At 38.9% G+C, this 14942-nt stretch overlaps 1 protein-coding gene across 6 annotated transcripts in view; it reads left to right on the top strand.

The window, feature by feature from the left end:
- Window positions 1-14942, top strand: part of LOC124265002 (mucin-22-like) — a 148126-nt gene that overhangs the window by 81626 nt on the left and 51558 nt on the right. For 2 of the 6 annotated variants that reach the window (XM_046699789.1, XM_046699786.1), the window contains exons 3-4: window positions 3418-3423; window positions 11509-11619. The exons of 3 other annotated variants lie outside the window; for them this stretch is intronic. In XM_046699789.1, coding sequence (XP_046555745.1) covers window positions 3418-3423; window positions 11509-11619 — 117 coding nt within the window. Of the gene's footprint in view, window positions 1-196; window positions 512-3417; window positions 3424-11508; window positions 11620-14942 lie in introns of all 6 variants that reach the window. One more of the 6 variants, XM_046699788.1, reaches the window with a different exon arrangement.

Below are 14942 nucleotides of genomic sequence, written 5' to 3'. Positions count from 1 at the left end.
TCCTTTTGTGATATGAAGTCACAACGTTTCATCAATAGCTTAAGGTAGCATTTATCAGTTACGATACGAAGAAATGTTTAAGCCGAGTGACTTCCGCCGTACAAAAATACACATTTAACGATACATAGCTTTGTTATCGGAAGAAACAACAGTAAACAGTAATCATAACGTTTGTTCTACTTGTCATATGTTTCAGGTAGTATGAACATGTGTAGTCCAGTCACAACAATAGTAACCGGGTCGGTGTACCTCCATTCTCCCGGCTTCCCTGACAGTGTCGGTGTGAACAGCAGCTGTGTTGTTAGGATCACAGGGCAGACTTTACAAGTAACATTGGTTGAACAGCGGATGAAGTCAGGGTTGCTTAACATCTCTTGTGACGGGAGACAACTCTGGACAAACGGGAACATGGTCCTGTACAACAGGGTATTACACAGAACAGATGCCGAAATAGTTATAGTCTACGATAACCATGATCATGATGGATCAAACCTGTGGATCAAAGTTGCTGGTGTGTATTAATCAAACAATCTTTTGGCGTGTCCCATATGATAAGTATTAGTCGATGTATTTAGCTAACTAATAAACTAACAAGAAATGCGAGCTGATACCTTCCTAACTACAATTAATTTACTGTGTTCACTGTAATTGTTATTGAAACCGATTCTTCAGTACATTGTTCACATGACATATAACTCTGTATCACGCTAGAATTGTCTTAAAGATAAACACATAACTCGGACCTAGAACTGCTGTAACCAAACCTTGTTCATAGATTCAGGCCGAATGAACATAACGGTCACCGGTGAAATACTGGATGCATCAACCACACCCACGTCAATACAGCAGCCGTCACGTTCACAGAGTACATCCGGTCCAAGTACTTTGGACACAACAACTGAAACAGCGGCAAGTACACAGTCTACTGCAATTGGTGAATGTATGCTGACTTTGTATGACCTTAATTATACGTCAAACGTTTTCAGAAGCTTACATGGGATATTTACCTCCATACGTGTATTAGTAGTGTGTTTCTTCTGTATGAGTGTGAACATTATTGATGTGCATGATACTTTAAACGATTGTGGTCGAATGCTGTTTCGGTATCTTTTCATTGCATAGCAACAACAATGCTTTTGAATTAGGTTTAATTATGTATCTACATCTTTCCTTGCACGGATGTACCTGTTATTTAATACATTTGAAAAATGTCATCGAAAAGATAATACATGAAAGAAAACAAACAAAGCTAGCATAACTTCTCTAGTATCCTTAGTTGCAGCGTCTTTTACGACCACTACATCTACGCATGGACATACTACTAACTCGACAATGAGTAAAGCAACACGGTGGCCTTCCAAATCAACGACGATGGTATCAACAACCGTTTTAATAACAGACACAGGTAACCATACGTAACTATACGCATTTCTTCACGGTGTGTGCACACCATATTCTTCTATCGCATGTAAATACACAGTCGCTATGTAGTATATCAGTAATTTAAAGTCGATACAATGTTTACGTTCCTTGAGAACAGAGCTTTAGTACATACAACCAGAACTGCATAACTGAGTCAAAAAAGAAACTTCACAAAATGTAATTTGAAAAATAATGAATAATTTTTCTCTGATGATACATCTATGTATCCGAAATGGGATCCCTATCTTTCGACTCTAGAAAAACGTTAGCAAAACCCACTCAAACCCATCCATTCGTCGTGCAAATGACGTTAGTGCCAAATCAGGTTTTGCACGTGCAGTCGATCACGTGATCTTCGCATCGAAGTTTTCTTCATATGCACGTGTTTGCATTGGCCTCAAGAATTGAAAAAGCACTTTTAAACCACAGTTCTAACGGTACTTGAAATGCCACGATTGTCAAATGTGCAGCGTGAACGTGCCGTTGGCATGTTGCAAGCGGGAAGATCAGTTATTGACGTCGCAAGAGCAATGGGATGCAGCCGTCGTACTGTGTATGACTTGCGAGGTCGTCTACAACAAACTGGCACCACTTCTGATCGCCCAAGGTCGGGTCGTCCACGTGTGACGTCACGAGCAGAAGACCGTCAAATCGTCCTACGTCACCTACGTGACAGATTTCTGCCGGCTACACGAACCAGGGCTGAGATGTTTAGAGGTCGACTGTCCTCACAGACCATTCGAAATCGGTTGCGGGCTGCCAATCTCCATTCTCGACGTCCATATCGTGGGCCAATATTGACGCCGTTTCATCAACGTCAACGTCTGCTGTGGGCCCAACGTCACCTCCGATGGACCCAGAGAGACTGGAATCGAGTCGTCTTTAGCGATGAATCAGGTTTACCCTCAGATTCGCGGACGGCAGGCATAGAGTCTGGAGACGACGTCGTGAACGGTATGCCCAATGTTGTGTACAGGAAGTCGACAGATTCGGGGCGGAAGTTGCATGGTGTGGGGTGCTTTCTGTGGGAACAACCGTTCCCGACTTCTGGTCATCCGTGGAAACCTCACAGCTGCTGCTTACCGCGACCAGGTGCTCACCCCTGAACTCGTTCCTTTCATGGCGGCTCATGGCCCAGGTCTACAGTTCCAGCATGATAATGCTCGGCCGCATACCGCGATGTTGACACGAAATTTCCTTCAAAACGCTGGAATCAACGTCATGGACTGGCCATCGAGGTCCCCTGACCTTAATCAATAGAGAGCACGTTTGGGATGCACTTGGGAGAAGGCTTCGTGGTCTTAGGAACCAACCTCAGAATTTGCAGGAACTTGGCGCTGCCTTGCAAAAGCAATGGCGCAGAATCCCCAACCACGTGTTCACAAGCATCAGGCAGTCGATGAGGAGACGGTGTTTGGCAGTGGTGAATGAATGCGCGGGGCGGCCATACACGATATTGAACTGAGAAATTTCGAATTTTTATTCTTGTGACTTGACATTCTGTATACCCATGTTTTGGAACGGCGGTGTAGCCTAATGGAACTGATTATGGCACTGTCAGTGTATCGAGTACATCACACAGATCTCAGCATTGAAATAATAACAATTTAACCATCTTACCATTTCTTGTTCTTTTATAGTGCCCTGAAGAAAGAATGTGAAGTTTCTTTTTTGACTCAGTATATTTCCGCGTTGTTTGTTGGTTCACACTACTTTCGACCAGACGAGATTCATGTGCATGCATTCATTGCGTACAAGGTTTTTGTTTATAAAAACAAACCAACAAATATAGGACTGAAAAACTAGCAAGAACGAATACAGAAAAATACTGAAATATACTGAGTTGCTTTTAACGAAGAATTAGTAGCAATTACAATATATTCTTGTGATAGCAGACCATTATAAATACAAAGGATCGCGAGTTTAAAATTTGGCACGATGATACAACGTGTGAACTTGATTTACTAACTAGTTGTGCAGGTCATATTCTAAGAGTTCTGAGAATGCTTTGCATCCATGCGTAGTTTACAAGAAAGTAGAGCACTTAGAATCTGAAATATAAAGTCAATTTCATTAACCCAGTTCTCATCGTTTATATAGACAAGTTTAGCCTGCGGAAAGTTATGTCCACTATCTGTGAGCTTCCGACACACTATCCAATAATTTATGAAAGATTCTGAAACTATGTGACAACGTAGTCAGATGGTCTTATGAACAGTAATATATATAATACCGAACATTGTGATGTACGGGCGGCGTAATTAAACTCAACAGTTTACAGTAATGAATGTCGTTTGAACCGTTCACAAAATCTTGTCACAGTATTAAGAACAACACCATATGTCAACATATGTCTTTTTCATGTGTATATCGTAAACCTTTCGAATCATGTTTCAAGGAATTGTCGTTCAACAGTACATTTCGTCTCAAAGGAACAGTACGCCACAAATCTCGACGAGATACAATTCAACAAGATACAAGTCAACCACGGCGCTGACTACTCCAAAGACTGTTACAAGTGAATAGATACACAAAACATCTACAAAATAAATCCGCATGAAGAATGATCACGAACAATACGTTTAGACATCACATTCAATGGACCGTACTTTTTCGTTAAATTACAAATTATATTTACCACGCAATTAGTGTGATTTCACATTAGGGACTGACCAACTGATATGCTGAAAGGGGTGGGGATGGGATTTGTGTTAGAGACAGAATAGCTTTAAGATAATAAAACTTACGTATGTACATCTAATTTGCGACAGGAGGAACCAAGACACATCATTTGATGTAAGGCATTACTTAGACCGATGGGACTTACAACCGATACAAAAAGTCATATCATTGATATTAGGGATACACACCTGTTAAATATACAAATTATGACCTTTGATTAATTTATGTCAATCATGCGATAGAATATGAAACAGAAATCTAGTACGCGCCGCGTGTATGAGTCGATAAATGCAGGTAGGTAAACTAGTTTATGCTTGAACAGTGTGGTAATTGTAACAACAAATGTTAATTGTGGACACTATAACCCTGTGCATAATTGTACGATCTTGAATAACTGATTAAAGATCACCATCATATAGTTAAAACGTATGATACAAGATGTTCATAAAAAGCTGAACCTATACCACTCACCTGTGGTGCACCCCGTCAGAAACACGTGCACATACACAACTATTCACCTGGATGGTCTAAATGAATGAAAAGTAACCACGACATCTATCTATTTACTCACCATATAACCTAATTTCATAATGTGATATATCATTTTATTATTGAAATAATATATATATATATATATATATATATATATATATATATATATATACACATATATATATCTATATCTATATCACTCTTTTACAATGACATAATCCAAAAGGATATTTCAATACATTATGATCATCTTTTGCTACCCTCGATTTATGTAACACTTCTACATGATCCTCAAATTCAGGTTGTATCTTTCGTGCAATATCCCCCTCTAGTTAATTCGACCCTTCTCCTACACATTCCCTTAAATAAGGAAGAAATCCAAATGATTAAGTCCGAACAATTCAGCAAATCCTAAACCCAGTGGAAGCAAACACGAGCATTAGTACGTGCTGTTATAGTTTTAAAATAGTTATGTCAACATATCGACAGCGTCGTAAATCAACTTTTAACAAAAGGGATGTTCTTCAGCTTATCTTATGCGTGCAGATCGTATGGACGGATCTGCGGCTCAGGACACCATCATCGCAGCAGCAGACGAGTCTGTGTACCTCCACCCCCAGGCTACCCTGTACAGTGTTGGGCTGAATAAAAGCTTTGTGGTGACGATCACTGGCAAGGGTATCCAAGTGACACTGGTTGAGCAGCGTTTGAATGGGGGAAACTTGATCATTTCAGGCAACGGCAATAAACAATGGTCAAATGTGAACACAAAACTATACAACAGAAAACTGAGAGAACAGTATTCAGAAGTTGCAATACCTTACGACGGAGGCAATGATAGATCAAACGTGTGGATAAGTGTTGTTAGTAAGTATAATTCTGTTTTCATTTAATTTTAAGCTGCATCTCTGTTGTTTTATGTCACAGATCGTTCTTATTTCATGTAAATGTATGCTACCAATCAAACATTTCGACTCACTTATATACTTTTATTTATATATACATATAATGTTGCAGTTGGTACCCCCAAGTTGGTGGAGAAATTCATCTACGATGTACATGTAATTCAAATGCTTCCAATTGCTGAAAAGCATGTTCAAATATCGTGAATGTGAACAGCTGCGTTTTGGTGTAAAGTTTTCACTGATCTTTATCATTTATTGAACGTATGACAATAATCTTTTCAATGATACGAATTCTTTTTACAATACATCAGTTCATGTGTAACCAGTACCTACAAACAGTATGGAATATTTTGCAAGATCTAGTTTGGAACAGTAAGTGGCTACATTTACACTAGTGAGTCTAAACTTTGGATGGGTAGTATATATACAGAAACAAATTACAGAAACAAATAAAGGAACACAGGAAAAGTTTTAATCACGTGACATGACTCGGAAAATACTTGTTCGCCACATCATGATTTAATTTTGATTAAGAGCGTACCTACCATCAAATGCCAATTCTTTACCTGCTTCCTGTCCTGACTGACTTCGCTCAAAAGGACATATGCTATGTTATAACTGCTGAAACGCCACTTACTCACACACTAACACATGGCGATGTTTGTTAATGACCGAAAATAAAGGAAACCCTCCATACTGTCCTGATTCTGTAAAATAACCATGAAGATGCACGACTGGCATCCGCATTTATATTTTGATGATGTAAAACAACACACACACACACACACACACACACACACACACACACACACACACACACACACACACACACACACACACACACACACACACACACACACACACACACACACACACACACACACACACACACACACACACACACATAGGTACACACAGACACGCAGACAGACAGACAGACGGACACACACATTGTTTGAAGGGGAGTATTTTCGCATCTAGATCCAGTTCCAGATCAGTGTATGTAATGTCTTATTTTGCGTGACAGTAAGTACTACATTGTTTTAGCTACAGATACAGTATCAGTCACTACCACAGCCACGGTTGAGGTGACATCGAAGACAGCAGCTGCTACAATGAAAATTGCTCTCATCACCACTCCTGTTGCAGGTAAATACAGTAATGCCATTTACATGTGTATCAAAGTAACTTTTGCAAAGGTTTTAGAGATTAATATAAGTTTGATGGGCACATATCAAGGTGTTTCATGCGTCAATGTGGCAATCCTTTGCCATCTGAAGAGTTCTCCATGATTGACACATGCTGCTCTTATTTTGAGAAACTTAAACAATACAGACACTAATTTCCTGATATATTGTAACAACGTCTTGCCCTTTTTCATTATCACAGAAAACATGACAGTTGGAATGACAACTCATATTCCGCAGACTCCAGATGCTTCTGATGAAGATGGATTTATTCCAATCTGAACCAATGAATATCGTACATGTACTAGTATTATAGTTAACCGAAGTGCTTGTAGAATGTGTATATTGAGTACAAACATTCTATTACAATGCACTTTTAACCTTTGTTGGAATCTATGCATTTTCTCTAAAACGAAAGATATTTCTCCACCAAATCTATTTATTTTCACATACCAGCAATGTCTAATTTACAATACAGTATTAGGGTTAGGGTTAAGAAAAAGGAATTATGGTACTGATGACCTGCTCTTGTTATGTGCTGAATAGGCAGAGATTTGCTAAAAAAATGTCTCAAATGAATCATTTTAAACTTACATGTCAGTTTCAGTCGGATTTGCTTTTTAATCACCAGTGATCCATTCTTATAACTCCCATTACTGTTTTGTCTTTTTGGTCATTGAGTATATTGGACATTAATGATTGTTACTCAACCGTTGTATACCATTCAGGCTTTATTCAACAGTGGTTGACAGGGATGATGATGATGACTTTAAGAGGTCACCCATTTTGCTCTGGGGTGGTGGGGGTGGGGGTAATCAAAATATTAAACACAGGTACATGTCAGCAATTTTGTAAATGCCATTGCACATTCTACATGCTACTCTATAAAAATCACACATCCCCTCACCAACGTCTAGGCATGATAAATGTTTAGAACATCATGACCACTATTAAGCCAAATATGACGTTGAGGTTTCATCCACAACACTCGTTTCCCCACCCCTCAAATATTACTTTCAACCTCTCAAAAGTTACTCCCCACCCCATTCCGGATTACTTCACATCCATCCAGCATTATTCATCACCCTTCCCGCAATACTCCTCTTCGCTCCATTATTACTCCCCACCCATCTATTACTCTCGTTACTCAATCTACATTGACATGATCGCGAACATTCATTGGAATAGTTAGAATACAGAATATTCATTACGTGCTATTGTGTTGCAGGTGTAAAAATGATAAAGCTAACCGTTCTGCAGCTTCTCCTCACAACGGTGGCATTGACAGACCTCTGGAGCTCCACTCTCCCCACAATAGGACACCTAATGGTTTACGAAAGCATGATGGCAGCCAACATTATTTCATCATAGATCCAGCATTAATGTCTGGAAATGGGGATATGTCATTAAATACAGACTCAAGAGGCAAAGAAGAAACCAGGGCCCTCCGAGTACAGGACAGATACTCTGTAGTATTGCCACGTAGCTCTAGAATAAACATGAATGAAAACAACACATTTACGATCAAGCATCCGAGATGTACTCCGTCACCAGATAGCCTGACTGGTTCAAATGAAGATAAACATGTCGAGGACACTGAATCACCTGAAACAGGTGACCTGAAAGCTGACACTGATCAAGTTGAATCGGTGGACATGTTTCTGTTTGATCGTGGAAACACTACAAAATCCACGTGTCACATGATCGAAAACGATGTGTACTGTGGGGGACCTCCTACTACAAAGAACCATGATGTCAGTACCGATGACGGCAACCAGGATGAAGAAAGCGCGCCAGAGGATGACTTGTTTCATGGAGAAGAAGATGTCAGCGTCAGTACTATTGAAGGGATGGTGGACAATGATATATATGAGAGTTCTGGATATGACACTACAGTAGCAGATCAAAATGGTGAATTTGAGGAAGTGTCTGTTTCAGCTACCCAAGATATCAATACAGCAGGGTCAGCTAAGGAGGAGGTTGACATGATGTCTAATGACCTCTACCACAGTTTCGTGTAAACCTTGTACGCTCATAACAGTTGATTATGTTCCTGATTCTCTGTCGATGACCTCCCAGGCACAGATGTCAGGCATTACATGTAAACATATTATCTGCGGCATAAACCTTATGAATATTTGCAATCGATAAATAGCTATACCAAAGGATATATATAGTACTCAAATATAGTACACAAATATATCACTTGAAAACCTTGTATGGAAATTGCATGTGTCATTGTTAAAAACTGTCTTATGTATCCTTTATGCCCATATAAGGCTGTATTCACTCGGTATTAATATAATTATGTCTTGTTTATGCCAGGACATTCTGAAGGAGAGATATCTCCTTCTGTGAGTGTAGGTATGATTGTTTTTCCTGCATCAAATGAAGTGGGTTTAACAGTTCTGTATTTCAGTAATGACACAACGTGTCCAGTTATTGTGTTATTGTTCATAGATGCTTACAACATGAACGGGTGAAACCGCAAAAACCTGTATTGTGCAGACAAATAAAGAAAAGCATTGTTAGCTTAACGGGCTATTCTGCAGACTGATGATCAGTGGATTCTGGCCCTTCGTCACAAGCCTTCAGCAGTTTGTTACACATACATTTTACTGATCTTTTAATGCTTTTCTGATCTTAGCATACAGGCCGGAAGACAAACCAGTAGCCATAATATTTGGCTTCAGTCGAAGCTGAGGAGGAACCAGCAGCCGAAACATCGCAACACCCGTACAGTTATAGAGCAACCATGGCTTCGGCTGGAAGTAGCTAATATTCTCGGACAACCTTCATAACTAACTAACTGATTCTCGCAGTAATGATGAGTAATCTTGCTGCCAATGATGAAAATGCAGGAATATTACGCACGCACTTTTAATATATATTCGCTGACTTAAAATTAACATACTTATTTTCTCTTAATCATTACTTAGGTTATTGTATACTCTCACCAAACAAAAAAAACTGATTACGTGTATGGGGATATTGTACATTGTGCAGAGAAATAAATATTTGCTTTTCCCCTGTACGTTTATTTGTTGTATAGAAATAAGAATGCGTCTTATATAGAATTTTTATTTTAGGAAATTTCATATCAGAACAAAGTCCATTTCCCAAGCACCTGATGCATTAGTACATTGCAGAAAAAGAAAGAACTTCAACACAGAACCTTTACTGCAATTTGAAAGTTATATACGCTCTATAATGTTTGTTTGCGTTTAGGGAAAAACACAACAACGCTAAATGTTTATGTAAATTAATTCAGATCTTCGGTAATAATCATTGTGTTAAGAAATGGCGACGCATGTTCATTGGGTGACATCTAAGCATTCACACAGTGCGGTCTTTAACTACGCATGTATTCCAGAAACAGTTTGTCTTCAATAGGTTTTCTTATTGGCATTTATAAAAAATGATTCAGGACTGTTTGAATGTAATGAACTTTCTTTCCAAAGGGTAACCAGTCATTTGTATGCGAATCACACCTATTAATGGACACTTTGATAAGAAATCATTGAGAAATCTGCTTACCAGTTCATGTACAGTTACCACATCATATGAGTGTTTGGAACTTATTCAGGCTCAAGGGGAGACAACACTGGGTGTCATATTTGTAAAGTATGACCGGAATTGTCTCCCTTGGGTAACAGACTAGCGCATGACAAACAGCAATCCACGGAACGTATGCATATATAGCAGATATTTTTAACGAATATATTTTCACTTCCCTGTCTAATTGCCTCCTTGGGTTGCATGGATTACATGCAACTAGTATTGAATTTACAGCTACCTATGGCATTACTCCCCACCTATCCAGCATACCTCACCACCCCTCAAGCATTACTCGCCCAAAACACTCCAGTTTTACTGCCCACCCTCTTTCAGACTTTCCTGTGGTAGTGGTTAACAAACCTTCGATCAATGGAACGTTTTCAATGAATATATTTCACTTTCCTGTCTAGCGGCCTCGTCGGGCGCACGCATTGTATGCAACTAGGATTGCATATACAGGTACCCATGACTGCTCTGAAATTACATATGGAGGCAATTTCACATCCTTGTCCATCAAACTCTTGTTTATGTTACTCCTGGAAATATCAGTTGACAATGTTATGTGCAGTATTTGCACGAATGTGTGACTTTCAGATCAGAGAAACAAGTTACTGAAACAAGAACAGATGTATGGAATAATGTAACATTTGGAACTGGATGTGTAGACTTCGAGGACGCTAAAAGAGCCATGAATATCAGACGAATATTTGTTGGGACAGTGTTCACAGCTTATGGGTATTACATCATGTCTGCATATGGTGAGTACACAAGATACACACGATATAACATTCTGAAATAGTGTATGTATTAAGTCACCATGTCGAACGTTATATATTTTCTGACAAAATTAGGGATTTACTTTTTCAACTGTATCTGATTCACGTTAGAAGTAATGTCTTACCTCAGTAATGTAGAATTACGTTTGCATAATGTTAATGCGCGAGTCATTTCCAGAGATTATTTCTTTATCTCATCAAACGTAATAGGGTTTCACCTGCGATTGTATAAAATCTAAGAGTAATATCTTAGGTTATATCATGCCAAGTGTGTTTGACTGAACGATTCATTTCATATTCAAAGGTGACACCAGAACGAGAAACAGATGTATAGAGGGTTTGTCGAACGTCTTTACAGTACAGCTTCAGTCGATGAATGGATACATGTCGAGTACGAGGCGTATGGGGATGGAGATGCAGTGACATGTCGTCTGGCATCTGCTGAGTCGTGTAGTAAAGTCCTAGGCAGCAGCCAACATGGCCTGGTTGTCAACTGTAATGGGAAACAGTCATGTCGTGAAGCCATGTATGTACAGACCATCAACAACTGCAATATTACCGATGCTGCTGCTGAAGTAAAGTACAACTGTATCAAAGGTGAGACTTCAATATGGTATACCTGTATCAAAGGGGCTCATTGGACAAAAACCTGTAGAAGATCTACATAAACATTGATTTATCTAATATCAGCCACCGAGTCCATTATAGACATATTATTGTAAATATTTACCACAAACGTCACAAACGAATGTGTAGATGTTGAATGCACAACCAGATATCAACAGCAGTATTACCGATGCTACTCATTGCTGAAGTAAAGTACAACTGTATCAAAGGTGAGACTTCAATATGGTATACCTGTATCAAAGGGGCTCATTGGACAAACCTGTAGAAGACCTACATAAACATTGATTTCTCTAATATCAGCCACCGAGTCCATTATAGACATATTATTGTAAATATTTACCATAAACGTCATAAACGAATGTGTAGATGTTGAATGCACAACCAGATATCAACAGCAGTATTACCGATGCTGCTCAGTGCTGAAGTAAAGAACTACTATATCAAGGGTAACTTTGGTCGTTGACGGGGCATTACCTGACTGTCAGTAAGACACGACGTAGGAATGACGGTATGTCTTCCCCCATCAAGTGCAATCTCTTAGCGAAAAACGTGTGTCGCCAGTGGGCTTACGAATGTTATCTTCGGCGACATGAGCAAAACTTTATGAAAGTAACCAGAAATATTTATTTACTAACAATTTCCCCATTTAAGAAATATTTTACGGGCGCGCTGTCAGGCTTGAGATATTATTGGCTGTCAAACTCTGAAACAGATATAAGTGAATGCGTCAATTGTAGATGTTATATAATCTAGAAACGTACTATCTGTCTCTGTCAGCCGTATGTTAACAATTGTTCGACTGATTGAAACATTGATCAAATCCGATGGAGCCATTGTTTTATGGCTTACAGACTGAAATTCATAATTGTAAATTATTCGCAATTCGCTTGTCAGAGATTACGACATGCCTATTTTGAATGTTTTTGTTACGAAGTTCATTAATACACACTGACGGGCTGACAGGTGATACCTGTATATAGTACCATGCTTCGGAATCTTGTTTAAATAACTGACCATTCTCTTGTTGTGCTTCGTGACATTACAAAACAACATCGCTCAAGTAATGTCGTACTGTCTTCATCATATACATAATGATCCGTGTTAAAAGCTCATCGGATCCGTGAAGATCCGGGTTAGAATAGAATTATTATTCATCAAGTTGGAAACAAAGGCACTTGCAAACAAGCAAGATCATCAAATGTTTTGAAATACAGTCATGTCTTGGAAGCCATAAGTGTACAGCCTACTAGTATTGACCACTGCAATGTGACCAATGCTACTGCTGGAAGTAGACAATAACTGTATAAAAGGTAAGTCATCAGTTTAGTATTCCCATATTATGAGACAAAGTTTAGTAGATGCATAAACATCGATTTTTTTTAAATGTCAGTTACAGATTCAATAATACAAACACATATCATTGTAAATATTTACCCGAACTTCATAAATGATTAATAAGTACATGCTGATGCACAGCCCGATAACAACTGGAACATCACTGATGCTGCTCAGTGCTGAAGTAAAGTACTACTGTATCAAAGCTGAGTTCTGTCGTTGAACGGGCATTAACTGACTGGACTGTCAGCAAAACACAACGTAGTAATGGAGGAATATCTTTACCCCCTTCGAACTACATTGCTCATACACTTTTTCAATGAAAAATGTGTGTCGCCAGCGGGCTTATGAATGTTATCTTCGGTCACGGCGACATGAAAATATCTTTATAAAAAGTAACCAGTAAATATTTATTTACAGATAATTTATCTATTTATACACGGTGATACCTTTGTTTTATTTTTTTACGTTTCATGTTATTTTCTGCATATGTTTGAGCTGTCAGCTTTTCGTTCAAAGACACGAACATTTAGAAAACATCCACTCGCTGAGGGCGCTGTTATCTCATAAAAAGCAAAAAGGTGCGATTATGACGGTACACAATATGCTCGAGCTGGTCCTAGATGGAATACATACTTGCCTTGGAACATGCACATGCATTTCATAAGTCGAGGCGCCAAAGAACAAGGTGCACGTGTGCAAGACTCAAAGAATATATTTAACCTGGATCTCGCATGACTGAGAGACTCGAGGTCGAACTAACCATTTCAGCGATTAAACATCAGGTCCTCGTGATCTTACGCATACTTAGTACTATCTCAAACTGACATTATCAACAAGGAACGCTTTAAATAATGCCAGTCAGTGATTCATTTATGCCTACATGTAGGCGTCAATATTTAAACCCAGTTGTCATTTTTATGCATTATGTTACATATTACGAATCATGGTACATTGCGTTTTCGATCAAGGTTTGCGATTGTCACATTAAGTGGTTTAGTGCAGGTGGCAAGGGTGAAAATATATATACCTGTAGGACTAAAGCATGAAACTTTGCAAAGTGCTGGGAAATATCATGATAAAACATATTTTTGTGGTGGTGCCCGATGTTATGGGCCCATTTTCCGACCAAGATGGCGTCCAAGATGGCCACCAAAAATCAAAGATTTCCAATTCTAACACTTATGCTTACCCACGCTGGAAATGAAAAACCTTTACATGCTGAGACATCGCAATAAAACATATTTTTGTTGTATGCCAAGACGGGCCTATTTTCCGAAAAATCCAAGACTGCCAAAATTCAAAGTCCATCCCAGAATGGTCGCCGACTATGACAAATCTTAAATCTTACAGGTTGTGACACTTTTCCCCTTCCCCGTTGATGGTAGCATTGCGCCTCATGCATCTGCACACTACTGGAAGTACATACACATATTTACCCCGCTAAAAGTCAGGGAATAGGAACCGCCATGTCGTCGGTTTTGTTTACATCGGCATAAAGGTCAATTTATTTCATTAAATGCTTTTGGTCAAACATTCGTTTGGGCAAAGATTAACAGATAACTCATTCCTGAACACATACATGTACAGTAAATACAACCTGGTACCCATCTAAAAGCCAATATGGAAAAGGAACCGCAATATTGCCGGTCTTGTTCACATCGGTATAAAGGGATAGTTATTATCTCTTTTTTACAAGATCTAAACACGAATGGCAAACATACTTGGGAATCAGATGTAAGATGGTGGTTATTTAAATCTGGATTTTCTCATGTATGCATATCTCATGATTGTGGGCAATGAATCTGTTTTATTGTTCAAATGAAGAGAATACTCACTGATATGTATCAACAAGAATGGCACAACTCTATATTCACTTCAAAATACTCATTATTCTAATGTTAAGTCAAATGAGTTTGGCTCAAATGAGTTGCTGCATATCGGTTTGCTAACTGGCG

Source organism: Haliotis rubra, unplaced genomic scaffold (genome assembly GCF_003918875.1).
Source record: "Haliotis rubra isolate DU_JTF1 unplaced genomic scaffold, ASM391887v1 Scf956, whole genome shotgun sequence".
Taxonomy (NCBI): domain Eukaryota; kingdom Metazoa; phylum Mollusca; class Gastropoda; order Lepetellida; family Haliotidae; genus Haliotis; species Haliotis rubra.
This window is presented reverse-complemented; position numbering and strand designations above follow the sequence as displayed.